This window comes from Coregonus clupeaformis, unplaced genomic scaffold, assembly GCF_020615455.1.
Source record: "Coregonus clupeaformis isolate EN_2021a unplaced genomic scaffold, ASM2061545v1 scaf0018, whole genome shotgun sequence".
Classification (NCBI taxonomy): Eukaryota; Metazoa; Chordata; class Actinopteri; order Salmoniformes; family Salmonidae; genus Coregonus; species Coregonus clupeaformis.
The window spans coordinates 407,938-435,806 of record NW_025533473.1 but is presented as its reverse complement, the minus strand read 5'-3'; the positions used below and the strand labels follow the sequence as shown (position 1 = coordinate 435,806).

The following is a 27,869-nucleotide window of genomic DNA, read 5'->3' as shown; positions in this document are numbered from 1 at the left end:
TGATTTAGTCACTAGTTAAAACGGAATTGACCCCAACATTGTCTACAATTTATTTTATGATAGGAAAGGTCAGAACAAGTCCCAATAACAACGCAACCCTTTTCGGGGTTTATTGCTAAAAATTACATTAAAATATTACATTAAGCGTATAGAGCAGGGGTATTTAACTGATACCCTACTGGTTTTTCTGTTCTACCTGATAATTAACTGCACCCCTGATTAAAGGGGAACAATGGAGAAAAAAAAACGCAGTGGAACTGGCTTTGAGGTCCAGAGTTGAGTTTGAGGGGTATAAAGTATACCTTTCGGTTACGGTGAGGTCAAATAGTATTGTTCCCAAAGTGCTTGTACATAATAGATTGGGGTACAAATCTGAAAAAGAGGCACAAAAAGTTTTGAATGACAACCAGAAATGTTTATTCCTATGTTCAAATAAATATAATCAAACAAGAATACACATCAATACAGGTGCAACTATACATATTCATATAGATTTGAAAAAAGTTCTGTAATTTTCCTTTTACAAATAGTACAACTTTCTGGGTAATCTGAATATGTTACAAAGGCAGAGATAGCAGAAAGCAGAAGAGCGTGGAGATCATTGGAGACAAAATTGTGGATTTCATCCAAGAACGCAGACTCAAGCTTTTTTAATTATTATTTTCAAAACAATTTTTTGGAACTTTTAAGGCAGACAAGTGGATTGCACAGGACGTTCTGGTGTTTTTGAAAGCATGCGAGGCTCAGACACACACACACACGCTTTTCCTCAAAGATAATATTTTCTCTTGTCTATTTCCTTCAGTTTAAGCAAAGAAGGAACAGCTCGTTCAAATCTCCATAGCGTTCACATTCACGGCGACATTAGCATTGCTCTTTATGTTAGCATAAGTATCAGCTAGCTACCACTATTGACTCAAGTCCTACTTACTGGACCCCATGTCTACCTTTGATTGGATCGATATCTTTCTTTTACAAAAATGTGTTACTAAGTATTACCCAGGTATTTTCTGGCTACCGATAGTTTGTGATCTTTGCACATAAGGCGATCCTCACTTGCAACATTTTCTAACCAATGTTACCCAAGGGGGTGATGATGCACAAACTAAAAACGTATATGCTGGAAAAACTAAAATGTGCTTTGACATGATAGAAAAGAAAAAAGGCAACGTAAAATCTTTGGTCCACATCGTAAAATACCTACTTCAGACAGAAATAAAAAATGTATAGTGGGTGGAACGTTAGGGCTGTTTTCCTAAATAAGTTAAATCCGCTTCGTGTTTTGTTTCTATGCCATGATACTAGAGTAGAGTATCGCGATACTGGTATCGTCCCAGCCCTGAAGGGTATGACGGTATAAAAAGGTTGTGTGACGTTAAATGCCATTACATGTATCCATTTTGAATTGATTTATATGGCAAGCTCACCAAGACACCCCAGCGAACTTGACCATCATGGGGGAACAAACCCCTCTGCTTGTTTCGAGTTGCTTCTTTTCACACCATTGGCTCCATTCTCCATTCTACTTTAACAGTACTCTTCTCCCTCTTCTCCAACATGGCAGTTTCACAGCACGACAGCTTATTTAAGTGAACTATGAAACAAATACTGGTGTGGCTTTTCATTGCCATGAAAACACCTCTTACACATTTGGGATTGCCATCACCCTGGTTAGTCTCGTCTTTCATAAAACCAATAAAATAACAGGATACGAATAAAACACCATGAACCGTTCTGCCACCAAATAGAATAGGTATGAGAGAAGTAATGCAAGCTTATCGTTGTCAACAGATACACACTCCGCAAATTGTTCCTTTTTCACATTTAAATTAGGCTTTATATAATACATTTGTGATGAGCAATAAGACTGGATTGCCAAATAGAGATGATGTTAAAACACCCCTAAACAGGGCAGTTAAATGCACAGACACACAAAAGCAAAAGCAGACAGTCGCACACAGACGTTATTTCAATACATGCACTCACTCACATTGACACAGAAAAAAGGTTACACCTCTAGGATAGCAAAAAGCAGCTATGCTTATCAAGTTTATGGTCGTAAAAGTACGGAATGAATCCTAGTTCTCGTTATCATTTAGCTGCAACTGGTGATCAAAGACAAACAAGTACTCTCTCACAAACACACACCTTCAATAACACACTTGCACACACACACTCAAGGATGGGTCTAGCTCATAACTAGTATGCCTGAAATGCTGAACACTTTCATCCACAACAGTCAAAACAAACTTTGAGAGGAAGAAGGAAGGAGGAGGGGATGGGGGTTCAGTGTCGATCCTGAAGTCCCTGAACTTGGTCTTAATCTGGGGAGGAATAAGACTATTGCAGTTCCCTCTGGGCGGCTCCACCTGGTGGCCGGGAGGTGGTAGTGCTGGTGGGGGTGGGTGTTTGTTACCTCTTCTCCTTCAGTAAGGCGCGGAAACGATGGAGATGGTGGATGCTTGTGGAGAGCCTAGGGGGAAAAACAGAGAAGGGGGGAGGAGATGGGGAGAGAAAAAGATTGAGAAACTATTTACGACAATGTATGCAATATTTACTAAATGTATGTCATGCTAATAGTAATTTGAAATTGCAAGACAGAGAAAGTGCGAGAAAGAGCGAGAGAGTGAGAGAGATTTTAACACTACTTGAATCCCCCGTCATGAGGCCAACTGTGTTCATTACGCACCAAAGAGAACAAAACGGACTGAAACGGAAGGACTACCTGGATTTGTCCAGCATTAAATGGTCATTTTTGTTTTCCGTTTTAAAACATTTTCCATTGTGTGCCCTAATGAACACCACCCAGTTTCCAAGGCAGTAGTACCAACCATAAAGACAAAATATCTATAAAAGTGGTACCAACCTCCCAAAGCCGTTGAGCAAGGCCACTATATCCTGGCGTGTCAGCTGGAAGCCCTTAGAGGGGCTGTGTTCCGGAAGGTTCTTGATCTCCTTCTCAGAGAAGAGGATCTTCAACGCCGTGCCCAGCCCTTGGGTCTGCAATGGGGGGTTGGGGAGCAATGGGTTTATCATGTGAGAAAGCCTGAGATCTCACACACGCCAATCCATGATCCCATGTGGTTTATTGGTGACAAGGTTTCATGAGCTTATAGTTACAGTGGGGAAAAAGTATTTAGTCAGCGACCAATTGTGCAAGTTCTCCCACTTACAAAGATGAGAGAGGCCTGTAATTTTCATCATAGGTACACGTCAACTATGACAGACAAAATGAGAAATTTGCAAATTATGGTGGAAAATAAGTATTTGGTCAATAACAAAAGTTTCTCAATACTTTGTCATATACCCTTTGTTGGCAATGACACAGGTCAAACGTTTTCTGTAAGTCTTCACAAGGTTTTCACACACTGTTGCTGGTATTTTGGCCCCTTCCTCCATGCAGATCTCCTCTAGAGCAGTGATGTTTTGGGGCTGTCGCTGGGCAACACAGACTTTCAACTCCCTCCAAAGATTTTCTATGGGGTTGAGATCTGGAGACTGGCTAGGCCACTCCAGGACCTTGAAATGCTTCTTACGAAGCCACTCCTTCGTTGCCCGGGCGGTGTGTTTGGGATCATTGTCATGCTGAAAGACCCAGCCACGTTTCATCTTCAATGCCCTTGCTGATGGAAGGAGGTTTTCACTCAAAACCTCACGATACATGGCCCCATTCATTCTTTCCTTTACACGGATCAGTCGTCCTGGTCCCTTTGCAGAAAAACAGCCCCAAAGCATGATGTTTCCACCCCCATGCTTCACAGTAGGTATGGTGTTCTTTGGATGCAACTCAGCATTCTTTGTCCTCCAAACACGACGAGTTTAGTTTTTACCAAAAAGTTCTATTTTGGTTTCATCTGACCATATGACATTCTCCCAATCCTCTTCTGGATCATCCAAATGCACTCTAGCAAACTTCAGACGGGCCTGGACATGTACTGGCTTAAGCAGGGGGACACGTTTTACACTGCAGGATTTGAGTCCCTGGCGGCGTAGTGTGTTACTGATGGTAGGCTTTGTTACTTTGGTCCCAGCTCTCTGCAGGTCATTCACTAGGTCCCCCCGTGTGGTTCTGGGATTTTTGCTCACCGTTCTTGTGATCATTTTGACCCCACGGGGTGAGATCTTGCGTGGAGCCCCAGATCGAGGGAGATTATCAGTGGTCTTGTATGTCTTCCATTTCCTAATAATTGCTCCCACAGTTGATTTATTCAAACCAAGCTGCTTACCTATTGCAGATTCAGTCTTCCCAGCCTGGTGCAGGTCTACAATTTTGTTTCTGGTGTCCTTTGACAGCTCTTTGGTCTTGGCCATAGTGGAGTTTGGAGTGTGACTGTTTGAGGTTGTGGACAGGTGTCTTTTATACTGATAACAAGTTCAAAACATGTGCCATTAATACAGGTAACGAGTGGAGGACAGAGGAGCCTCTTAAAGAAGAAGTTACAGGTCTGTGAGAGCCAGAAATCTTGCTTGTTTGTAGGTGACTAAATACTTATTTTCCACCATAATTTGCAAATAAATTCATAAAAAATCCTACAATGTGATTTCCTGGATTTTTTTTCCTCAATTTGTCTGTCATAGTTGACGTGTACCTATGATGAAAATTACAGGCCTCTCATCTTTTTAAGTGGGAGAACTTGCACAATTGGTGGCTGACTAAATACTTTTTTCCCCCACTGTATTTAAATGTTTCTCAATCCTGGTCCTGGACACTTTTGATTAAACTAATCATCAAGCCTTTGATTATTAGAATCAGGTGTCTTATTATTAAGGCAAAAACAAAAATGTGCCCTGGCTCCCCAGGACAAGGATTGAGAAATACTGTCGCCCATAAACCACATGGGAGCGTAGATTTCAATGTTCGGAGTCTCTTTTTACCTTATGAACATATTTGATATCCAGCAAATGCTCAGAAACATTGGATGTGGATACTGGTATGTAATATTTTCCTATACATCATCAGATCTAACACTGTCCCACGATACAGGGTACAATTCCATATTGCTTCTTCCTCTTGACTGTACTCAAAATTCAATAGTATTGTTTATTGTCCTAAGGGTATTGTTACTGCTTATAATGGTGCCCCTGTTATGTGCCGGGATCAGTTTGAAATCAGAGAAGTATCCTTTTAGTTAAGTCTTCATACATCAAAAATGTAATATCTATTTTCTACAGTATGTATTAAAACTGTAGCAAGTTGCACTGTAATTTGCAAAGTAACGCCAGGACAGCGTCACTCACCACCTTCCGGAGACACTTGAAACCCCACCTCTTTAAGGAATACCTGGGATAGGATAAAGTAATCCTTCTACCCCCCCTTACCCCACCACAAAGAAAAAAATATATACACTGCTCAAAGAAATAAAGGGAACACTAAAATAACACATCCTAGATCTGAATGAATGAAATAATTTTATTAAATACTTTTTTCTTTACATAGTTGAATGTGCTGACAACAAAATCACACAACAATTATCAATGGAAATCAAATTGATCAACCCATGGAGGTCTGGATTTGGAGTCACCCTCAAAATTAAAGTGGATAACCACACTACAGGCTGATCCAACTTTGATGTAATGTCCTTAAAACAAGTCAAAATGAGGCTCAGTAGTGTGTATGGCCTCCACGTGCCTGTATGACCTCCCTACAACGCCTGGGCATGCTCCTGATGAGGTGGCGGATGGTCTCCTGAGGGATCTCCTCCCAGACCTGGACTAAAGCATCCGCCAACTCCTGGACAGTCTGTGGTGCAACGTGGCGTTGGTGGATGGAGCGAGACATGATGTCCCAGATGTGCTCAATTGGATTCAGGTCTGGGGAACGGGCGGGCCAGTCCATAGCATCAATACCTTCCTCTTGCAAGAACTGCTGACACACTCCAGCCACATGAGGTCTAGCATTGTCTTGCATTAGGAGGAACCCAGGGCCAACCGCACCAGCATATGGTCTCACAAGGGGTCTGAGGATCTCATCTCTGTACCTAATGGCAGTCAGGCTACCTCTGGCGAGCACATGGAGGGCTGTGCGGCCCCCCAAAGAAACGCCACCCCACACCATGACTGACCCACCGCCAAACCGGTCATGCTGGAGGATGTTGCAGGCAGCAGAACGTTCTCCACGGCTTCTCCAAACTCTGTCACGTCTGTCACGTGCTCAGTGTGAACCTGCTTTCATCTGTGAAGAGCACAGGGCACCTGTGGCGAATTTGCCAATCTTGGTGTTCTCTGGCAAATGCCAAATGTCCTGCACGGTGTTGGGCTGTAAGCACAACCCCCACCTGTGGACGTCGGGCCCTCATACCACCCTCATGGAGTCTGTTTCTGACCGTTTGAGCAGACACATGCACATTTGTGGCCTGCTGGAGGTCATTTTGCAGGGCTCTGGCAGTGCTCCTCCTGCTCCTCCTTGCACAAAGACGGAGGTAGCAGTCCTGCTGCTGGGTTGTTGCCCTCCTACGGCCTCCTCCACGTCTCCTGATGTATTGGCCTGTCTCCTGGTAGGGCCTCCATGCTCTGGACACTACGCTGACAGACACAGCAAACCTTCTTGCCACAGCTCGCATTGATGTGCCATCCTGGATGAGCTGTACTACCTGAGCCACTTATGTGGGTTGTAGACTCCGTCTCATGCTACCACTAGAGTGAAAGCACCGCCAGCATTTAAAAGTGACCAAAACATCAGCCAGGAAGCATAGGAACTGAGAAGTGGTCTGTGGTCACCACCTGCAAAACCAGTCCTTTATTGGGGGTGTCTTGCTAATTGCCTATAATTTCCACCTGTTGTCTATTCCATTTGCACAACAGCATGTGAAATGTATTGTCAATCAGTGTTGCTTCCTAAGTGGACAGTTTGATTTCACAGAAGTGTGATTGACTTGGAGCTACATTGTGTTGTTTAAGTGTTCCCTTTATTTTTTTGAGCAGTGTATATTGTAAAGTGGTTGTCCCACTGGCTATCATAAGGTGAATGCACCAATTTGTAAGTCGCTCTGGATAAGAGCGTCTGCTAAATGACGAAAATGTAAATGAAAAGTAAATAAATGAAAAATTGTCTGATCACATCTACAAATAGCACTGCCTTTCCACTCATTGCGTAACAGCTAACTACTGCAAAGCATAACGGGTAACTACCGCTAAAAGTAACCACGGGTCCACAGAAGACACAGGACAAGAGGCACAAAATGGCGTACCTGTAGCTTCCCCCACAGTCGACATTTACTGCAGCCCACACAGTCCATGATCCGGGAGATGTTTTTAAAATGTAGCCGGAATTCCTCCTGGGAAAACAGAGGGGGAGAGAGAGACAGGAATGTTTCAGGCTTTTGCTTCATGTGTGGGTATGAGCTAGGCTCAATGTGAATAAATAGCCTGCAAACACCTGCATTCATTCAGTATAATTTGAAGAGATTTAGTCAGAATCAGTGAGGCTGAGGAATCATACACACACACACACACACTCGCACCAAGTCAGTTGTCATTAGCTTAGCTATTATGACTTCCTGTCAGCCTAAATGTACAGCATGTAGGCCATATCATGGAAGTGTTAAGTAAAGTTCAACGCACGCATCAAATTCGGTCTGTTGACCGAATACTGGCTCATTTGGTTAGCCGCTTGTGCAGTCAGCTAGCACAAAAATCAGCATACACACATCTGCTCTCCACAGTCCAAATTAAGTCCCACTGTACAAAGCTATGATAGGGACCAAACCATTGACATATGGGTCAAACCTATTCTAGGACTGGGCTTATGGCAAATATAAGCATGTTAGTTAGCATTGCTATGAGGTACCAATATAGTGAAATGAAAGTGAGATGCGTGGACTCACCTTCAACGTTTTTGCTTCAATCTTCTGACCAGCAAACATGGACTTCTCGTCAAAGTGCATTGGGAAAGCTCTGGGTGACGAGAAAATACAGTTATTTCGAAGCCAAGACAATATCCGCTCTAATTCACAGTCAAAACCAACCACTTGACCTGAAATTCACATGGTCTCATTGAAGCCCTACAGTTCAGTAGCGCAAAAGATCCCTAAGACTCACTTGGTCTTGTGGCCTGGTTGGCCTATCTGTAATGTCTACAGTGTTGGCATAGGTTTGAATCCAGCCTACTTCCCTTTGACACACCCTCTCTCTAGCTTTACTCACTGTCACCCTCATCTCTCAGTATCTCTTTTATAATTTTTTTTGTAAATAAAACACACTTGGTCTCGTTGAAGAACTGCAGCAGTAACTCTTTGGTGGCTCGGTCCTCTTGAAGGTCTCCCGTGTACAGGTTGACGAAGGCTCGATCGAAGTAGGGCGCCACCTTGGAGAGGGCGCGCAGCTCGATCAGGTAGAGAAAGTAGAGGTTCTTGAGGCGCCGTGTGCCCTCGCCTTTGGTCTCGGCCGGATCGAAGCGCTGGCGGAACTCCTGCACATTGGGGCCCCACAGGGACTTGCCCCAGCCCTCTGACGAGAGCAGAGGGAGTGAAGAGTCAGGGTTACATCGACGTTGGCACAATGTTATGACGACGTTGGGGTGAAAAATTGGGACCACTGATTTAGAAACCTTGATGCATTGATGTAATGAAGGTGTAAACGCATAGTGTATCAGTTATACAATGATAAAACAGACACATATGAAAGTATTCCAATACAAGAATACTTACAAAAGTAGAGTAAATATACAGAAAATGCTAAATTGGTTTTACACAAACACCAATACACCACACACATTACTATAACCAGAGATAGAATCCGTCACCCAAATTGCCATGGTTCGTCATCCAAATTGCCATGGACTCGAGGGGCTTCTTCTATTCTAAGAATTATAATTCTATGACCATATAACGCTGGTGAATGTTTTGACATCTATGGAGAGAAAGTGAACAGGAAGTGGTCTGTGTTTCCTACCGCCCAATAGGTACTCTGCACACAGGTGGATGTTGATGCTGCTGTGGAGACCAGAGATGAGCCGGTAGAACACCCTCTTCTCCAAACACAGACCTAGAGTGGAGGAAGGGGCGAAAGAGAGTGAGAGAGAGGGGTGATGGGAGGAGAGAGAGAGGGGGAGGGGTGGGAGAGGGGGAGAGAAAGGGAGGAGAAAAAAAAGAAAGCTTGAGATAGGCGCACACACCCCCCTAGTTCAGAAATAGTCTGCCATCACTGTGTACGTGTGTGTCGTCGACTCATCGCATTTGAGTGACTAGAGTCCCCTCTCTTGGTCCAGTAAGTGTGTCTGCACGTCACGGGACATTCACAACAAAGGCTTATTTCATAGTCTTCTTTATACTAGAGCCAAGGAATGGAACTGTGTATGGTTTCTTTGTAGCCCACCCCAAGAGGTTTCCACCACTACTGTCTGCCTGAACAAAAACCTTAATGAAGGCATACAGAGATAAGAGGGCGCTTTTTTGGGGCACCCTTTTCCCTATATAGTGCAGTAGGTTTGGCCAGAGCCCCCCAAAGTAGTTTAGCACAACATAGGGAATAGGGTGCCATTTGGGACGCAATCTGAGAGATGTTGTCAAGAGAAAAAGTTGGAGAGAGAGAGAGTGTCTCGGCTGAATTGGTTTGAATGTGAGTGGCTGTTCTGAGTGGTGTGGTTCTGAAACTGACTAAATAACAAAAGTGGTTAGAGCGTCAAAATAGTCTGTCATCATAATCCCATTCTAGTGGAATTCATTTTGAAGTTTCTACTTGTCCTGTGGCGTCCCATACAGGGAAATGACTATAGGGTGTAACAGCGCAGATACAAGATGTGCCATTTTGTCATGAAACTGCTTCATTCCAAAATATATAGTGTGTTTCAAGTGAAAAGAATGCAGATTTGATGAGAAAAAAAGAAATAATTTGAGGAGATAAAAATAATTTTTTAAAGTTACCTTCCAGCCAGTTGTAGAAGCCTTCGCCTGCACGGATACAAGACAATAGGCCTTGTGTAAGTTTGCATTCATTAAAGCATATTATAAATAGAACAATTCAATATACATAGATTAACATGCATAGATTCCAATTTACCGTCATCATCTCCTCCTATGGGAATGAAAAAATACAGAAGAGAGAGGAAAACAAAGCCGGTTACACACTGTAGGCTATTAATATTACACACACACACACACACACACACTCTTCTGGAGGGGAAAACTGTACAGTATTTACTTATAAATAACTCAAGTAATTCATTATTACCATCAACGATCAATTACCAGCAGGTAAACTGATCGAGAGGACATTATTTATTACACAAAAGATGAATATGCACACCAACATTTCTGGAAATGATTCTGGAAAACAAGCAATAAATAACCATTTATATCATTTATAATTAATATATTGGTTATTAACAATATAACAACTATTACTATAACCTAATAGCGAAGTGAAAGCATGCGAATACACAGGGAAATCGTAAAACAAAACTAGCTGTTGGATTAAGTGTGTATAATCCAGGCCACTCTGAGAAGGACAATGAAGACAAGACAATCCATGATGGTGAATACAGGCTGTAAATTAGAAGAGCATCCCTTACCTCTGGGCGGAACCAGTGGGTTAAGGGGCCGGTACACTGATCTGGGCCTGCAAACCACAAACAATACGCAATCAGACACTATACTGTTTGGATTTATTAATATGACATACAGTCAGGTCCATAATTATTGGCAGCCTTGATAAAGACAAGCAAAAAATACTAAAATAAATAAGACAAATACTGAGCTATATTGTATGTTCCAAAAAATTGGGAAATTATATTATTTTATACTAATACAATTGCTCAGAGAAATATATATATTTTTAACAAGTAATACAAAAAATAAAATAAAATGTAGGAGTCAAAATGATTGGCACCCCTTTTCAACACTCCAGCAACCTCCCCTTGCAAGGATAACGACACTGAACCTTTTTCTAAAATGTTTTCTGAGATTGGAGAACACGTTAGGAGGGATCTTAGACAATTCCTCCATACAGAATCTTGCCATATCATTCTCCTGCTCTTATGGACTGCCCTCTTCAATTCAAACCACAGGTTTTCAAGTTTTGGATTTTGTTAGTGCTTGGGTTTATTGTCTTGCTGGAAAATCCACTTGAGGCCAGGCAGAGGCAACCAGATTATTTGCAAAAATGTCCTGGAACTTGGTAAAGTTCATGATGCCGTTGACCTTAACAAGGGCCTCAGGACCAGTGGAAGCAAAACAGCCCCATAACATCAACAATTCACCACCATATTTTACCATAGGTATGATGTACTTTATTGCATATACGTCCCTTTTTTTATGCCAAACCCACCACTGTTGTGTGTGGCCAAAGAGCTCTATTTTCATGTCATCTGACCATAGCACCGCCTTGTCTTCATATATTAGAAATCACTGGCCACTTTAATAAACGGAACACTAGTCACTTTAATAATGTTTACATATCTTGCATTACTCATCTCATATGTATATACTGTATACCAGTTGTGGTTTTGGTGTTAAAAAACAGAAGCATATGCAGAAAAGTACCACGTTCCTACAGTAAAATATGGTAGTGGATCTTTGATGCACACATGCCAATAATTATGGACCTGACTGTCCATCAGACCATCGAAGAGAGGAAAGAAGCTGAACTATTTCAGCTAGCTACAGATTAGGGAACATGTCACTTATGTGATGTGGACTGTGCGCGAGTAGGCACGTGAGAGATTGAGTTCATCTGTGTGTAAGACTGCATTCATTCATGTGCACAAGTTTATTCTGTGTGTGTGTGTCTCACTTGAAGCAGTTCTCCTCGTAGATGCTGTTCCACACTCTCCAGGCTGAGGGGCCCTTGTAGCCAGTGTAGCGCTCCGGGTTGAGGAGCAGGTCCACATAGTCTGCATCTGGTGACGTCTCATCTGACAGAAGAAAGGTGTGAGAAAGAATGAGAGAACATTGGGATGGATGGATAGATTAATCAATTTCACTATTGAGATACACCTTATAAAATCTCTCTTATCAACGTTAAAGGGGTATTTCACCGCAATACCAAAATGTGTCCGATATTTTCACACCTCAAAAGATTAAAATGCATTACTGGCCTGCTACACTAAATGCACATTATTTGCAGAGCATGAGACGCTCCTATTCATTTCAATGAAACCTGGATGTAAGAAGCGTCGCTTCACGAGAGGCTCGCGTGGCTGAGCGTATAATCTCAAGACACCCAAAACTAAAATCTTTCGCAATTGCGTCAGATGCTCGATTATCTTGTGGGGGGAGACGTGTTAGAAAATATTCTAATGACGTCTCCATCTTTCTAAACAGATACTCTCAGACAGTTACATGTGTTTGTCCATCAGAGATTACTGAGCGTCTAATTAAGCTCTGGTTCTATTTTCAAGATTCGTTGTGTAGCTCACGCCCGAGAACAATTGATAAAAGTGGTTCTCGCACACTGGCCAAAAGTTCTGCTTCCAGTGTAGCAGGTAAAAAACCTACTACTTTTGCAACACCACAGTGTAGCTCCTATGTTAGAAGAAATACACCAGCCTCGATCCCATATGAATGGAAAAGGTAGGCACCGTCTATAAAGTCTATAAGTCTCTTAGGTGGAGCATTGCAGTGGAAGAAGAATGGTCCTTACCATCCAGCTCACAGAAGTGGTCCTGTGCATCATCGTGCCGGGCCCAGTCCTCAAAGGCCTCTTTACTATAGTTACTATAGGGGAGAGGAGGAGTAAAAGTAATACTGCAACCACTCTCGGACAACGCTTTCATTCATCTGAAATAACCACCATGTTTTGCAGTGTTGGTTTGCCCATGTATGTATGAGGCCTTTTAGGGAAGTAGCGTGCGTGTGCTCTTACCTCAGGGTGCTGTTAATGGCCCCCAGGTCTTGGGCTTGTTCACAATCTACTATGTCTGTGTTGGCGTTGGACACCTGGGAGTACTGGCACACAAGGATAGAAAGAGATGGTTTTTCAATACCACTGAAACTATTTATTTGAAGAAAAAAAAATGTTTTATACATTTGAATATTTGTAGCTACTTTTTAAGTAAATACCTGCAGTCAACTTGTGCAATACGTTAGGAGATAAAGAACATTACATTCTTAATTTCACCTGTCACATTATTATGTAGCTTACAGTAGTCCCCAGACACATCTCATGTGGTGTTTGTTTACAAGCACATGGAGAGAGACCCTTGTGAGTCATTCACTGTCATGCAGCATGCGCCAGGTGATCTAATTACAGTATGGAATTCACAACTAAATGTTTGCCAGCTAGATATCTTATAACTATTAAGTTAACTGTCTAAAATGTGCTAAATGCTCTGCAGTTCTGCATTTGGTTTGCTAATTTAGTAGCTAGTTAGCTATCTAACTAAGTGGTTAGCTTCTTCCAAAATCCAGCATCCGAGCAGTCAGGTAGGCTATTTGGAGTGTTCAGCCGGCTGGATTTAGGACCCCGCGAACACCACAGAGCAGGCTGGCAGGCTGTGTGAAGGCAAAGCTTCTGGAAGGCACGGGAGAGTTGAGCATAGTTTAGTGTGTATGTGTTGCACTCTTTCACCAAGTTTCAAAAGCAAGCAGAGCAGAAACTGGCTACTCTTTAGTTGACTGATGTAGCTGGCAAGGTAACTGCTGTTTAACTTAACAGAAGAAAACGAAACTAGTGTTTATTCGCAGTGTTGAGCTAGTATTGTAACTGACATATACAGTAACGTTAGCTAATGTTTCATCCCCTCTCAACTGAGGTGAATGAATAAGCTATGCTAGCTAGTAGTACCTACCACAGCCAGGTCAGCTCTATCCTCTAGTTTTCTGTCAGATAGTAATAATAGCCACCTCATATCGCTATCTAACAGCTGCTGTTTGTATGGAAAGGTTTTGTAGCCTTTGTTAACGCATACAAAGAAGAAAGTGGACCGTTTCCAAATAATCTGTGGGACAACAAAAATGTTTTCATCACAAAGACCCGCAAAAATGCAGACCGAGCCGCAATGATCTCTGTCGGACCCGCAGCCCTCTAGTGCAGTCAGTACACAACACTATGCTCATTATGTCTTAGCAGGATCAGGGGTCCCAGCAGGGTTCAGACAGCCAGGGAAGAACAGTCTACGGAGCTCAGGTGAATTTTTAAGTATATTAACAATATCAGTGAATTATACAAAGTTCCATCTTGAATTAATGGGTAGACCTACAGTAGCTAAGCTTAAGCTACAGGACAGCAGCTTAAGCTTAAAGCTACAGTCTGGGATCTGGAAATAATGGTCATTTCAATTATTGAACCATTGATTCTATTCTTGGATAATATAATGTATAAATGTACACCAAGGTAATTCTTTGTCATGCCTCATTTTAGAAGGATCAGATGGTGACAGGGGTCTCAGCACGGTCAGGCAGCCAGGGAAGACCAGTCTGTGAGGTGAATTTTTGCAGTTACAAAACTTTATTATCTGTGCTGCAAACACTGGACCAGCCAGATGCTATTTTAAGGCAGTCTGACAAACCTCCCAAATTGATTTCCAAACTGTATCAAGGCTTAATCCGATGACACACAACATGTAAAACAAAAATGTGAGGAAGACCTGGTAGAAGCTATTGATGATGATTAATGGATACAGATATGTTTGAATGCCCAGTAATGTTCATATCATCTCAGCCATAAATTACTGCAGTTTAAGGCCATCCATAGAATGTACTATATGCCACTGAAACTGAATTACATGCACTCAGAAATGTCATTCCTCTGCTGGAGGTGTAAAACACAAATGGTGACACATTTGTATATGTTATGGTCTTGTGAAGGCTGGCTGAATTCTGGCAAAGAGTATGTTCTTATCTCAGCATGTCTACAGATTCTCCCTTCTCGCTATTTTTATTTGCTTGGACATGTTGATTCTAGAGACTGTTATCTAAACAAAATGTGTAACCAAGCATTTATAGCGGCTAAAAAAATGTATTGCAAATTAATTGGAAGGTTGGTTATCCTCCCACAATGGCAAGTTACAGTGCATTCGGAAAGTATTCAGACCCCTTGACTTTTTCCATATTTTTTTTATGTTACAGCCTTATTCTGAAACGGATCAAACTATTTTTCCCCCTCATCAATCTACACACAATACCCCATAATGACAAAGCGAAAACAATTTTTACTAATTTATCAAAAATAAATAACAGAAATACCTTATTTACATACACTACCGTTGAAAAGTTTGGGGTCACTTAGAAATGTCCTTGTTTTCCATGAAAACATACATTAAATGAGTTTGAATAGGAAATATAGCAAAATGAATAGGAAATGTAGTCATTGACAAGGTTAGAAATAATAATTTTGTCCTTCAAACTTTGCTTTCGTCAAAGAATCCTCCATTTGCAGCAATTACAGCCTTGCAGACCTTTGGCATTCTAGTTGTCAATTTGTTCAGGTAATCTGAAGAGATTTCACCCCATGCTTCCTGAAGCACCTCCCACAAGTTGGATTGACTTGATGGGCACTTCTTACGTACCATACGGTCAAGCTGCTCCCACAACAGCTCAATAGGGTTGAGATCCGGTGACTGTGCTGGCCACTCCATTATAGACAGAATACCAGCTGACTGCTTCTTCCCTAAATAGTTATTGCATAGTTTGGAGCTGTGCTTTGGGTCATTGTCCTGTTTGTAGGACAAGGCCTCCTGTAGCTCAGTTGGTAGAGCATGGCGCTTGCAACGCCAGGGTTGTGGGTTCGATTCCCACGGGGGGCCAGTATGAAAAATGTACGCACTCATTAACTGTAAGTCGCTCTGGATAAGAGCGTCTGCTAAATGACTAAAATGTAAAAATGTAAATGTAGGAGGAAATTGGCTCCAATCAAGCGTCGTCCACAGGGTATGGCATGGCGTTGCAAAATGGAGTGATAGCCTTCCTTCTTCAAGATCCCTTTTACCCTGTACAAATCTCCCACTTTACCACCACCAAAGCACCCCCTGACCATCACATTGCCTCCACCATGCTTGACAGATGGCATCAAGCACTCCTCCAGCATCTTTTCATTTGGTCTGCTTCTCACAAATGTTCTTCTTTGTGATCCGAACACCTCAAACTTAAATTCGTCTGTCCATAACACTTTTTTCCAATCTTCCTCTGTCCAGTGTCTGTGTTCTTTTGCCCATCTTAATCTTTTATTTTTATTGGCCAGTCTGAGATATGGCTTTTTCATTGCAACTCTGCCTAGAAGGTCAGCATTCCGGAGTCGCCTCTTCACTGTTGAAGTTGAGACAGGTGTTTTGCGGGTACTATTTAATGTAGCTGCCAGTTGAGGACCTGTGAGGCCTCTGTTTCTCAAACTAGACACTAATGTATTTGTCCTCTTGCTCAGTTGTGCACCGGGGCCTCCCACTCCTCTTTCTATTCTGGTTAGAGCCAGTTTGCACTGTTCTGTGAAGGGAGTAGTACACAGCGTTGTACGAGATCTTCAGTTTCTTGGCAATTTCTCGCATGGAATAGCCTTCATTTCTCAGAACAAGAATAGACAGACGAGTTTCAGAAGAAAGTTATTTGTTTCTGGCCATTTTGAGCCTGTAATCGAACCCACAATTGCTGACGCTCCAGATACTCAACTAGTCTCAAGAAGGACAGTTTTATTGCTTCTTTAAATCAGCACAACAGTTTTCAGCTGTGCCTCTGTACGCCCATGTAGATATTCCATTTTTTTTTAAATAAGCCGTTTCCAGCTACAACAGCCATTTACAACATGAACAATGTTTACACTGTATTTCTGATCAATTTGATGTTATTTTAATGGACAAAAAAATTGCTTTTCTTTCGAAAACAAGGAAAATTCTAAGTGACCCCAAACTTTTGAACGGTAGTGTAAGTATTCAGACCCTTTGCTATGAGACTTGAATTGAGGTCAGTTGCATCCTGTTTCCATTGATCATCCCTGAGATGTTTCTACAACTTGAATGGACATGATTTGAAAAAGGCACACACCTGTCTATATAAGGTCCCACAGAGCAAAAACCAAGCCATGAGGTCGAAGGAATTGTCCGTAGAGCTCAGAGACAGGATTGTGTCGAGGCACAGATCTGGGGAAGGGTACAAAAAGATTTCTGCAGCGTTGAAGGTCCCCAAGAACACAGTGGCCTCCATCATTCTTAAATGGAAGAAGTTTGGAACCACCAAGACTCTTCCTAGAGCTGGTCGCCCGGCCAAACTGAGCAATCGGGGGAGAAGGGCCTTGGTCAGGGAATTAACCAAGAACCCGATGGTCACTCTGACAGAGCTCCAGAGTTCCTCTGTGGAAATGGGAGAACCTTCCAGAAGGACAACCATCTCTGCAGCACTCCACCAATCAGGCCTTTATTGTAGAGTGGCCAGATGGAAGCCACTCCTCAGTAAAAGGAACATGACAGCCCGCTTGGAGTGCGCCAAAATTCACCTAAAGGACTCTCAGACCATGGGAAACAAGATTCTCTGGTCTGATGAAACCATGATTGAACTCTTTGGCTTGAATGCCAAGCGTCACGTCTTGAGGAAACCAGGCACCATGCCTATGGTGAAGCATGGTGGTGGCAGCATAATGCTGTGGGGATGTTTTTCAGGGACTAGGAGACTAGTCAGGATCGAGGGAAAGATGAACAGAGCAAAGTACAGAGAGATTATTGATGAAAACCTGCTCCAGAGCGCTCAAGACCTCAGACTGGGGCGAAGGTTCACCTTCCAACAGGACAACGACCCTTAAGCACACAGCCAAGACAATGCAGGAGTGGCTTCAGGAAAAGTATCTGAATGTCCATGAGTGGCCCAGCCAGAGCCCGGACTTGAACCCGATCGAACATCTCTGGAGAGACCTGAAAATAGCTGTGCAGCGACGCTCCCCATCCAACCTGACAGAGCTTGAGAAGATCTGCAGAGAAGAATGGGAGAAACTCCCCAAATACAGGTGTGCTAAGCTTGTAGCGTCATACCCAAGAAGACTTGAGGCTGTAATCGCTGCCAATGGTGCTTCAACAAAGTACTGAGTAAAGGGTCAGAATACTTATGTAAATGTGATCCGTTTTTTGGAGACCCATGGGGCGCCGCACAATTGGCCCAGCGTCGTCCAGGGTAGGGGAGGGAATGGCCAGCAGGGATGTAGCTCAGTTGGTAGAGCATGGCGTTTGCAACGCCAGGGTTGTGGGTTCGATTCCCACGGGGGACCAGTATGAAAAATTAAAATGTATGCACTCACTAACTAAGTCGCTCTGGATAAGAGCGTCTGCTAAATGACTAAAAATGTAAATGTAAAAATGTAGATTTGATTTTTCACAAGATTAAGGGTATATTGGGCAACTTTCATAAGGTCTGGATGCCTTATATGGAATATAGTACGACTAAAGGAGTCTGTATTGAAAACATGCCCACATCAACGGTCCTCTGTAGCTCAGCTGGTAGAGCACGGCGCTTGTAACGCCAAGGTAGTGGGTTCGATCCCCGGGACCACCCATACACAAAAATGTATGCACGCATGACTGTAAGTCGCTTTGGATAAAAGCGTCTGCTAAATGGCATATTATATTATTATATTATTAACGGAGATATCCATTTAGGCAATCCCTAGCTGCTGGGCTGCTCAGTCCTGGCCCTGGGGGTCTGCCTTCCTGTGGGTTGTCAATCTGGCCATGGCCTAACACACCCAAAACCAATAATGAATGTTTCACTAAGATCCTAAAGCTGATTGGGGTGTGTTGGGTTGGGGGGCGGCAGGGTGTTGGACCCCTAGGGACAAGACGGGTTATATTGTGTGCAAGACCCAGTTATATTGTGTGCAAGTAAAAAGGTATCTTACAATACTATTAGTCCTATGAGATTAATTATATGGAAGATTTGCTGTTTCTGTGTGTTAATGTATATGTATGTTTTTTTGTTTTGTTTTTTTTGTTTCCAAAACTTTCCCTTGGGAATTAAAAAAATGAAAGGTGTGAACTGGGAAGGAAATTGTGTTGGGAGAGAGTTGAGTTATTGACTAGACTGGTGGGGGTTGGGCGTGCAGCCGGCTCGGCTGGCTGGTTGGTCTGGCTGAAATTTGATAGAGAGTCTTAATAAAGACAAATCAAAAGTCTGTTTTTCTCATTTGTTAGGTGCAACACAATTTTTATTATTGAATTACCTTTGTAATTAGTTCAGTCTTATTCATCACTTAAACATATTTTTAATAATGTTCTCTTACCTAGCTTGATGACTGTGGGCATTTTTGCTTACTTTTCATTCTAAATAGAGACGGCATATTAAATTGTGTAAAAATGCAGGAAATGAGCTTTAGATGCCCCAAACAAATTCGCCAGGTTATGTCTCCCACCACTTCTAAAACTAAAGTGGCGCCTCTGCATGCAACAAACTGTGAGTAGAGTTTTTGAGTTACTTGTATAGTTTAGGTCAGAAACTGTACAAAACGGTCGCAATGCGCTCATTAGCATTTAGTTAGCATTCTCTATGAGGATCCCTTAGTACTTGTTAGCATTTTGTTAGCATTCTGGTAAGTGACGTTTTTTGCGCTTTGAATATTAGTACTTTTTAAATAAATACTGCAGTCAACTAGTCAATTAGGTAATAGATAAAGCAGATCGTGTTCATCATTTCGCCCGTTAGATAATTTTTCATTATGAAGCTTACCGGTACTAGTTTCCCAAAACAGCGGTTTGAGCCAGCCACGTGTGTTTGTTTACAAAGAAGCACAACGAGCAAAATGGGAGCTTCGTAAGGTGAGTCACTCCTGCAGCGCAACTTAAGTGAGGTGATCAAGTTACACTTGTTTGAAACTCACTACTAATGTTTGCCAGCTATATATCCTATAACTATTAAGTTAACTATCTAAGATGTGCCAAATACATTTTCTCCAGCTGGGTTTTGCTAACTTGCTAATGTTGCTAACGTTAGCTTGCAAGATCAAGCTTCTTGGTAACAGCAGCAGAGACAATCCCCTCCTGCTGCTAATATTTGTTTTGTGCGTGCTGCAAACTGCGTTTTGAGATACTTGCATAACTTTATGAGCTGGGTTGTCGGTCCTAGTAATAAATGTTTGAATGTACTCGTTACCATTTACCTAGCATCTGCTATGAGAATTCCTTAGTACTTGTTAGCATTTTGTTAACATTCTGGTAAGTGAAGTTTTTTGGGCTTTTTTTCCTGTTTGAAAACAATAATAATAGTGCCCCTTGTGTGCACTACCGGTAATACCGTATATCCCGGGATGGCACAAGCACGGTGTTAAGGTATGGAAATCTGGATACCGCTCAACCCTAGGACATATCCCTGCAATTTAGCTGGTACAAATTGTTAATATTAAATGTTAATTGAATGTAAATGTTTACTTCCAATTAATACCACAAAGATGGCCACCAGTCCACCCACCATCAAATGTCAATTTAAATGGGAATGTCTACTCTATTATCTATAATTTTTTGATTTCAATAGGTTTCCTATGGAAGATTGACAGTATAATTTAAAACAACTGATATTCTTATCTAAGTCTCTGATGTGTGCACCTCCAAACATCCTTGTGCTACCATTTATTTGAAAGTTTCATTTCAATTGTTTTCCCATTTTAGATCATTTATCACCCAAAACATGACACCCAACCTGTATTCAAGAGCATGCTGTGGCGGGCACAACACAAACCCCTCAGATTATGTAAAATCGGGTCTAAGACACAACATATAGGTTAAAAAAAAGTAAGTAATTGTCAAGAAATTATACAATAGTTTGTCAACCCTGTTTATAAGCTTTAAATTATATAAAACTCAACCTTCTATATTTTCCAGTGATTAAGACATGGATGTCTCATGGTAGGGTGGGGTATGCAAAATGGGTCATCTTTGAGCACCTCTACCAAAAAGCTACTTTCTGACCACTTCTACCATGGACAAATATGTATTCAAAGTTTTGTTAAAATCAAAAGGGGTGGCGTCCAAAGATGATTGAAATCAAATGAAACGACCCATCTTTGTTATCAATTAGGCTAGGCTAAATCCATCATTAAGGCTCCCTACTCTGCATACTTCAACTCGAGCTCTTCACACACTGTCTGCAATAGGACTACACTTTTAAAATAGAAAGTCAGTCAAGAAAAAATACCTGAGGGGCTAAACAAATTGGTTAAGCTAACGCCACAAGCCACGATGCATAAAAAGCTAAATAAACAACTCTAATGTGCAGTCAGCTAATGTTTCGTCATGACTTCACACACAAGCACCTGCTGTGCTTTATCCTGCGGCATGGCCACGTCGCCAGCCACATTGCGTCTCTAGCCAGCACTGCCTGCATGCCCCCTCTGTCCCTTCAGCTGTGGGAGAGCACCACCACAGCGCTAACTGCAAATTTAATCAGCTTTTTGCCTCACACGTCTCCAGTAGCACGCTTAGCGCTAACCCCTAACACTAGGGGTGATGTGGCAAAAATCCTCACACAACAGACCACACAATAAGGAACCAGAGACCCCGGGAGATCAAGCCAGATGTGGTAATAAACTACTGTAACGTTTTGAAGAGCTGTCTGGCTTAACGCTGTTGGTCGAAAATCTATGAGATGGGGTTGATTTTATTAAAAGGTGAAAAACAATCAACCTTGCCCTGTACATATAGCCATGTAACTACCCCTATCATGTATATAGCCCCTGCTGGAGTGGAAAGTGTGAAAAACAATGGGACTAAATACACCAAACTAGGAGCCCATTGAAAAGCTCAACCGATGTGTCCAAACAAACTTTTCCTACCAACTAAAGATACAGCAGGATTTGACCTTGCCTGGCAATCAGTCCAGATGTCCAACAAACACTATTGGGTCATTACAAGACAAACAGAAGCCACTACGCCAGGGTCGTGTTCATTAGGGCACACTGTATCAAAACACTTTGCAGAAGAGAACAAAAACAAGCATTTGTAAATAGACAAAATCAGATAGTACCTACCTGTTTCACTCCTTTTCGTGCCTACTGAACACGACCCAAGCGTTCGCCAACATATCACTCGCATACCCCCCGCCCCCTCCAGTCCAGGATCAATGGAAACTACCACTAAGTTCTGAATCAGCTGCCAAGACAGACAGACTGCTTCCCAAATGGCACCCTATTCCCTATATAGTGCACTACTGACTAGGGCCCAAAGGGTTCTGGTCAAAAGTAGAGTACTATATAGGGAATAGAGTGCCATTTTGGACAAACCCTAGTCAGAAAGTGCTGGAACAAGCACAAACACTCTATTTACCTGGCTACACTTTGAAGAGGCAAACAAACGCTTTCTGTCTGCTCTCTAGAGGTAGCCTGGCCTATATGTACATGACACTCCAGAGACCATCAGTTAAATCAGATATAAAATAGAACATATCCAACTATAATTCATCCTTCCAACCATCAATTTACACAGTATTATCTGTTTAACTTCCTCCTTTGTCCTAATTATTTTACAACATAGGAAATACACTGCTGTTTCTTTTCCATATTGCATGAAAATCAAGAGTGCATGCGGTACATTCTCTTTCCTTTCATGCTAACGTGTTTGTAGAGTGTGTTTGTATTCATTACAGTTGAATGACTGTTGAGTTAACGATGTCTGTTCCTGTCTGGAGAGAGACCGTCTTACCCTATTGTAGTTTCCAGACTTAATTCCCACTGGAATCTTGCTCTGTAAACAAACACACACACAAAGAAAACAGATGGGACAGGTGAACATCACTGTCAACAACGCAGAAAGCAGGTCACAGAGGCTAAGCTATAATTAATGGAAAACACAGATTAGAATACGAAGACTCGGGGAACACTATATTAACAATAGTAAATGAACCCACTAGGGGTTAGGGGCCTCTTCTTGTAGGCCTAGATCTAAAATAATCAGAGTGATTAGCAATATAGTAATAATAGCTCCACCTTGTTGTAGCCTACGTGGAATTTTCACCACATTGCCAATACTTACTTAATCATTTCAGACCTACAGGAGGTGTCTATGGGTAATGAATACTAGGAGTCAATTTGGAGACCAACGTAGATAATTGTGGGTAGGTTGAACTGACCTCTGGGCAGGGCTCCACTTGGCAGTCCTTGATGGAGCAGTGGCCATCGTCAGCCCAGAAGGGACAGGGCCTATTCAGGTTGACCTGTGGAGAAGAAAAGGGAAGAGTTGGGATGGCATGGTATATGCTATGAAAGTAACTGCGTCACACAGAGATGTGATGTATTGGAGACAGGCAAGAGAACAGCTAAGCTAAATTCACTTTTTTCCCGATTTAGAATTATACGCATGATTATAAGTGTCTCAGAAGGAGTCTCAAATGATGATGTCATCAAATGATTCAGATTCTCTTTCCATTGACGCTTTTCAGAGACGAGCTCCGTCGAAAACGCCACGGGGCATCGTCGCTGCTGGTGACCTCTTTCCAGTCGTGCTCGTCATTGGATACATCAACCTCATACAAAGGCGACCGTATGAGGAGAATGCTTCATAATCATAAAGGTGACACACTGTCTGTGGGGTCAAAAGTGTTGCTCAGCCAATGGGATGTTGACTAGGAGAGCAGCAGCTTACTGACCAGTGGCAGTGGTAGACATAAACTTAATCGGATTATCAGACTAGGGGCCAGATGAGTATTCTGAAAATATTAAATGATGTTCCTATGAGTCTATTCTTCCTTTTCAGAGTTCCTGATGGGAAGTTCACAGTGGGAAAAGGGCAATACACTCTGCCTTTAGAATGAGTTGGCTTAGTGTGTATGAATGGTGTATGAACGCAACAGCTGGACTCACACGCCAAGTGTTTTTTTTTACTGCCTTTGTGAAAAGATTAAAGTGACTCAATGGGCCTCAATGGTTTTTTTATGGATGCTAGGTGTTGGGAGAGTGTTTGAGCAGTTATACAGAATGTAACAGGGGACAGAGTGCTGTTATCAGAGAGAATTTTATAATTTTTGCATCAGGTTCTACAAATGGGCAACTCGTAAGACTGTCTAGGGATGCAAAAGAGGATGATTGGGAAAGAGGGATGACTAAAGGTCAGCACTGGATCTACTGTATTTCCCTACAAGATTCAGTTACATCCACACGTTGATGTCATCCTAATGCACTCTTTCTAATACCTAGGTTCCAGTATGAGGAGCATCTAATTTTCACACTTAGTGTGCCTGATAAGTATCACATACCATAATTATAACTTAAGGTCAATGAGTTTTTGCTGTAATTAGGGCCCAAGCAAGTTTTTCCTGGTCAGGGTGTATTCATTAGTGCATAAGCTAACCCTGTCTGTTTTGCGCCATAGTTGCGCATGCGTCAGTTTTGTTGCTAAACAACCAACCCTATGGGACGAGTTCAGGTTAGTCCCATCCCATTCCGTTTGGTTCCTAGTGAATACACACCCTGGACATTATAATGTAAACAGAATTAGTTTTTTATTTATGTAAGAATGTTGTCTATTCGCTGTCAATTTACAGTCATCCCTGAAGCAGACCTATTCCAAATACAACAGTAGTCCCGGGCGGAGACATCCTCTGCAGTGAATACACAACAGAGCAGCGTCCACAAACTCTATACGGGGTAGGCTGGAAAACATTTGCTTGGCCTATTTGTTTTAGATTAGCAAGGAACTGAATTGGGGAGGGTCCCTTTAAAAGCACTAAGTACTACGGGTTAGGAGCCATTGAAGCTCAAACAAAGGTATTGTTAAAAAAAATACAAACCCATTTGAAAATACAGGTAGTCAATTAGTGTAAATCCACAGTAGTATGATTGTTTATTGAGGGATTACTTTTAGGACACATTTAAGCTATACTGCAAAGACAAACGCAAAACCTTACGGTCTGATGATTTTAAGGACATTTCTAAAGCTCCTCGTCCTCCACTGTTGGGGCCTACTATTTAGTACTTACCCTGTAGTACCTGAAGTAGTCTCTCTCGGTCAGCTTCTGAATGCGGGGGTAGATCTTGAAGTTGTTGAAGACATCGATGCTCTCGATGTCACAGAAGCAGTCGTCCAAGACGCCTGTCAACTGAGGGAAACAACCGGAGAATGCCTTAAGAATTATGGTTGTACACCAGCATTAATTTCGTCAACAAAAATATTTGTCAAACACCTATTTTTCAGTGGCAATTGACTACACTATAACTGACTAAATAGACCCAGAAAAAACTATAACTAAACGAAAAAGATTGTTAATTTCAGTTGACTAAAACGAGACTAAATTATCTCTGTGGCTAAAATCAGACTACTAAGTGGACTGGACAAGAGTTTTTGGAGAGATTGAAAGCTTTTCAGTGATCAGCACAATTAATATTAAGAGTACAGATGCGCAGCGCGGTTCTGTTCAGCAGTGGGAAGGAGCCGCCACACACAGCCTAGCATACATCAGCTGGGGAGCAAGCGATGAGTGTGGGCAGGAGAGAGAGAGAGGAGAGAGAGAGAAACGAGGGCAAAAGCTGGCCTGCAAATCTTAACTTCCTCTTACATACATTTAGCCTGATACCTAAACTGCAACATACTATTTCAAATCACAAACACTTTCAGATATGAGAGCTGGAAGCCAGATAAAATACCACTTCCTGACGCTCGAACATTACAAAAAACTTAAGCAACACGACGATGTTCGTTCCAGCTGCCGGTTGAGGTTGTTGACCAAAATTTGGTTAACAAAACGTTTGCCATTCTCCCTCCACCTATCACTATTCATACATCTGATACCTGCGGACAACCGGCTTTATTCTCCCATACATAATGAAATAGACAGCTGCTTTGTGAAAGAAAGACTGCGTTGGTCTGGTCCAGCAGACACCCAAGCCTTCCCACTCTCTCTTGTCATGAAGTATTCAGCTCTAGACCCAATCAATGAAAATGGTGTTATAGAAAATGTTTTAGTTGTTAAACTCGTTTCAGGAGTATCTTGTCACTACAGTCGTTTGAAAGGTATGTGTGTCACTGTCACCAGACACATACGCTATTTTATAAAAAACAAGTTGCACAAGATTGCATGTTGCAAGAATTCTCTTAGCACTGTGTAGACTATTCAGTCACTTTCACATCAGTGGTTGTGTGTCATGATGAGGAGAAAACGGAGTAGCCTATCTGACCAGCTGTTACTGACAACTAGTTTCACAAACTGGCTACAAACAGCAGAAATGCATTTCTCTTTCAGTTTATTCTGTGTCATTGTGACAATATGTCAGAAATGTAGCAAACAGTTGTACATTGACACAAGCATCATCATATAGCCCACAGCTGGAAACATAACCATATATCTGACCTCTGAGTGTAGCTGTCCAGAGAATGTGATTGGAAGCAGTGAAGCCGTCCATAAGTAACAAAGTCCTCTGAGCATGACGGTTAATTCAAAACCATTGAGTGGTTTCCCTTGTTTATTAAAAATACAGTTTAATTTGCCTATTTCTCAGAGGAGCTGCTATCTTTAACAGCAGGAAATTACAAAACTAAGACCAGCCTTATGAGAATCTCTCTGTCTTTTATGTCACTAATAGGACTGCTGTAGCCTACTTCAACAAAAGGTGAGAGTTTGCCAGAGTTGATGCGACGACTCTGACCTAACCTGGGGATGAACTGTCATTTCAGACCACTGATTTTCCTCGTGCATTATTCTCCCGTCCAGGCCTCGCCTCCAAACAAAGATAATTCAGCAGCTGTCAAACTTAGTCCTGCCTCTATACCTGACATTTGTAGTCTTCACATCGGTTCAAGGTCATTTAAAGCAAGTATTACTCACGGAAGAGAAGACTACATGTCCCACAAACTCATTGGAAGGAAGCTTTAGTATGGCCAATCAGACGACACCACGTCTCGGTCTTTTCATATTACTCATGTGAGTGCAATTTGTTAGAATTAAATAATAAAGGCACGTGCCATAGTAGAACAAAAAACAGACACATTGATTCGGATTGCAGTATGTGGGTCAAATCAGCCGTCGATCAGATACACAACCACTCAGCTCAGTAGCTAACTTCTTTCAAAAGTTGGCATGAATGAGAACCATCAAGAAAAAATACACAGAAATATAACATTGCACGACACAGGCCTACAAACGGATTTGTAAGATCGGATATTCGCATGATAAGGGCAAGTTTGACTATGACAGGGGTCTTGAGTTGAGATGCGCACAAGCACGAGATATTGTCTGTCAAATTACACTGTACAACAATAACAATAAACACTGATGTTGAATTCAGGAAATAGCTGGCTAAGTGTCTCTAGCCACCCATTTTAATAATTATTTTTGACAAGTCCGTGTGTATCGATGTGAAAGGCAAAATAAACAATTTGATAAATATATACATGTTATGCCCTGATGTCCATAAAGTTGGATAATGCAACCTTAGGGCGCCAGAAAGCTATCTGGGTATGATGACGTCAAATTAACGTGACAGTAGAAAATGCTAGAAGATTTTTCATTTAGCCTTCCTAAACGGACATTGATATTGCAATATATTGTAACTTGTAAATTGAATGTACTTACGTGACAAAAACAGCTCTGGTCTTGACTGTCAGGAGCATCTTCTTTGGAAGAATATTGGTTGTTGTAGGTTTTGGTTTTGACTCTGTTGTGAAACCAACCCAGAACAAAGTCCCCAAATAACAACCACAACAAAACCAGAAGTCCTGCAGATTGTATCGTGTTTTTTATCATCACTGATGCAAATGCAACGCGCCACGAAACACAAAAACAAAGAACCGTTTTGAAAAGTAGATGGCTAGTTGGCAGGCTAGCTAATGATGTGCTACTAGCTAGTGCGCACTAGCAACAACAGCGGCGAAAAGCTTATTCGCTTGTCGTAATGATAACTGCTGGATAAATGAAAGTGTCCTCAGAAGTAACTTGTGAAAATATCTTTAGTATTACCAGTAGTCGTTATAAATAATATTCACAACGCCGAAAATCCCAAGTTTTGCCATCTAATAAAACACAGTTGTCGACCCAAGACGATTGGTTAAA

At 42.0% G+C, this 27,869-nt stretch overlaps 1 protein-coding gene across 2 annotated transcripts; it reads right to left on the bottom strand.

Moving 5' to 3' along the window:
- Window positions 1-393: 393 nt before the first annotated feature.
- LOC121572398 (ERO1-like protein beta) lies at window positions 394-27,869 on the bottom strand. 2 transcript variants are annotated; one of them, XM_045212503.1, is made up of 16 exons: window positions 27,393-27,869; window positions 24,804-24,923; window positions 22,959-23,042; window positions 22,532-22,573; window positions 12,799-12,881; window positions 12,577-12,650; window positions 11,728-11,848; window positions 10,508-10,554; window positions 9,997-10,011; window positions 9,861-9,887; window positions 8,890-8,982; window positions 8,199-8,445; window positions 7,824-7,893; window positions 7,188-7,274; window positions 2,867-3,000; window positions 394-2,473 (listed from the first exon to the last, which is right to left on the bottom strand). In XM_045212503.1, exons 1-16 carry the CDS (start codon window positions 27,561-27,563, stop codon window positions 2,413-2,415), a joined length of 1,476 nt encoding a protein of 491 aa, XP_045068438.1. In that variant the 5' UTR covers window positions 27,564-27,869; the 3' UTR covers window positions 394-2,412. The 2 variants fall into 2 exon arrangements, with proteins under 2 accessions (XP_045068438.1, XP_041740388.2); XM_041884454.2 differs by lacking the exon at window positions 27,393-27,869 and adding an exon at window positions 26,172-26,463.

Coding starts and splice junctions, on each gene's coding strand:
- LOC121572398 (XM_045212503.1), bottom strand. CDS start 27,563: ATGATAAAAAACACGATACAATCTGCAGGACTTCTGGTTTTGTTGTGG. Junction 12,651..12,798: donor GCCATTAACAGCACCCTGAG/GTAAGAGCACAC, acceptor TCTCCCCTATAG/TAACTATAGTAAAGAGGCCT. Junction 7,275..7,823: donor TTGAAGCAAAAACGTTGAAG/GTGAGTCCACGC, acceptor CTGTTTTCCCAG/GAGGAATTCCGGCTACATTT.